The sequence below is a fragment of the Penaeus vannamei genome, chromosome 26, assembly GCF_042767895.1.
Source record: "Penaeus vannamei isolate JL-2024 chromosome 26, ASM4276789v1, whole genome shotgun sequence".
NCBI lineage: Eukaryota > Metazoa > Arthropoda > Malacostraca > Decapoda > Penaeidae > Penaeus > Penaeus vannamei.
The window spans coordinates 68,039-70,538 of NC_091574.1; the positions used below are offsets into that span (position 1 = coordinate 68,039).

Below are 2,500 nucleotides of genomic sequence, written 5' to 3' on the forward strand. Positions count from 1 at the left end.
AGAAAGAAAGAAGATAGATCTATGTTTGACCAAAATAAATACCAAAAGAAAAGAGATTACAAAATATGTAAATAAATAAATATCAGTAACTACAGATTCCCTGACTAGATCGCGGTGCATAATACACTTGCATAATTCGAGGTAGGACAAAAAGAAAATAAAAGGAATACATATTAAGTTATTAAGTTTTAAAGGAACAAGTTTGGAGATAAACTTACTAGTCAGGACCTGATGATGAACCCTCTTGCTTCCAAAGTTCCCGGATGTTGTCTGGTGTCGTTGTTGGAACGTACAAAACCCTTGAAAAAATTGGCGGAAAAATGATCACTAACGGCTTTCTTGCTCTGCTTTGATTCAGTTATAAAATGACATTTATCAAAACGTACAAGAATCCATATGCATACATGATAACCAGACACAAAGATAAACACATATAAGCAAACTTAAACATACCTGTATAAAAAGAGGAAATAGAAAAACGAGCACACACACACACACACACACACACACACACACACACACACACACACATACACACACGCTCATACCTCAAGGCTCCTATACCGGTGCCGTACATGTTGACCCAGAATTTCAGACACATCGGGGAATCCGTCGCATCGAGAGCGGGCGAAACCAGCTGCGCCACTTCACCGGCTGTCCTCGGGTACCTGCTGTCTATGAAGGCGTAACCACCTGAGGGAGATAAAGGATTAGGTGGGGATGGAGAAGGGAGGGAGGGAAAGAGAAAATAGGGAGGAGAGTTATACGGAGGGGAGGAGGGAGAGAGAAGGGGAGGGGAGGGAGGGAGAGAGGGAGAGAGAAGGGAGGGAGGGAGAGAGAGAGGGAGCACAGAGGAGGGAGAGAGAAGGGGAGGGGAGGAGGGAGAGAGAAGGGGAGGGGAGGAGGGAGAGAGAAGGGGAGGGGAGAGAGGGAGAGAGAAAGGGAGGGGAGGCAGGGAGAGAGGGAGAGAGAAGGGGAGGGGAGGGAGGGAGGGAGCGAGAGAGGGAGGGAGGGAGAGAGGGAGGAGAGTTATAGGGAGGGAGGGACGGAGGGACGGACAAAAGAAAAAGGTGTAACAGTATAGTTAATCCGACAAGCAGAATTAACAAAAATGTATCAATGAGAAGTAATGAAATACATAAGCCAAAAAAAAAAAAAAAAAAAAAATTAAAGTACAAATAAAAAGACTGTCAGATAGCAGTTTACATAGGATACATGGTAAACACTGTAATCCCTCTCCACAGAAATGAACTAGACGAATTGAGCACCAAATACTATGAGAAATACGGAGGGAAGATGTCAGGATCAGTCAGATCAAGACCAGATGATTCCGGGACGCCTCTCAAAACCGGCCCTTGTCAAGAGTAAGGTCCTATTCAGTAAATAAAATATCAAAGAACATTACTTGAGCAATAATTAATTTTTCTTGAAACAACAAAAAATAATAATACCAAATGATTCTCACTGTAAATTAAAAAAAAAATAAATAAATAAATAAATAAACGAAAACCGTCATACCTCAACAGCCAAGAGTTCGAAGTGTAACAAACCCAGGCTGGCGAATCACAACTGATCCGCTCAAAGGATTCGATCAAAACTCCGAACCCTGAACCTTCTAATTCGCACAATAAGCTGTGCGAGAATGTAACAAAACCGAAATAAAAAGAAGAAAAGATACTTTCCTTCACAGAGAGAAAGAGAGAGAAAAAAAAATAAGAGATAGATAGAGAGAGAAAGAGAGAGAATTGCAGACAAATATACAGACAAAAAAAATCAAAACCCAAAACAATGCCCAAATAAGATAAAACAAAAAACAAAAGACATACCACTGGTAACGGAGTCCGTGAAGTAGAAGGCCTGGTCCCGCGTCGGCCCCGTGTTGGTCTTGCCCGACCCGCGGCCCAGAGACCAGTCGAAGTCGTCGTTGTTCGGCTCGTTGGTCAGCTCGCAGAAGTTGAGATCGAAGATGCATTCGTCTGTGAGTGGAAAGGAAAAGACACTGATAATCGTGTTAAAAAAAAAAAGTGTCTTTATTTAGAAATACTGACTCATTCTTTCCTTCTTCTTCCCTCTCCCACTCTTTCTTCCTCATCCCTTCTCTTCCTCCCCGCTTTCTCTCTCCCCTTGGCTCCCTTTCTCTCCACTCCCTACCCCTCCCAATATTCTCCTATTTCCCCTTCCCTCTCCCCATCTCCCTAATTTTCCCCTCCCATCTCTCTATCCCTCCTTTCTTATCCTTTCTCTTCCTGCCTCTTTTGCTCTCCCCTTGGCTCGCTATCTCCCTGTTTTTTCTCTCCCTCACCCTTCTTCTTTCTTCCTGGTATCCCTTCCCTTTCTCCTCCATTTTCCCTCTTTTCCTCTATGCTTAGCTCTCTCTCTTTCTCTTTCTTTCTATTTTCCCCTCCCTCTCCCACCCCTATTTTCTAAGTTCTTATTTCCCCTCCCTCTCCCTCTTTCTCCTTCTTATTTTTCGTTCTCCCTATTTTCTATGTTCTTATTC

General features: G+C 43.2%; 1 protein-coding gene across 1 annotated transcript in view; it reads right to left on the minus strand.

Annotated features, from left to right (window-relative positions):
* LOC113814920 (MAM and LDL-receptor class A domain-containing protein 1) overlaps window positions 1–2,500 on the minus strand; it is a gene marked incomplete at its 3' end in the record, with an annotated part of 18,427 nt that overhangs the window by 9,602 nt on the left and 6,325 nt on the right. The window contains 3 exon segments of the mRNA XM_070139892.1: window positions 219–299; window positions 549–693; window positions 1,827–1,976. Coding sequence (XP_069995993.1) covers window positions 219–299; window positions 549–693; window positions 1,827–1,976 — 376 coding nt within the window.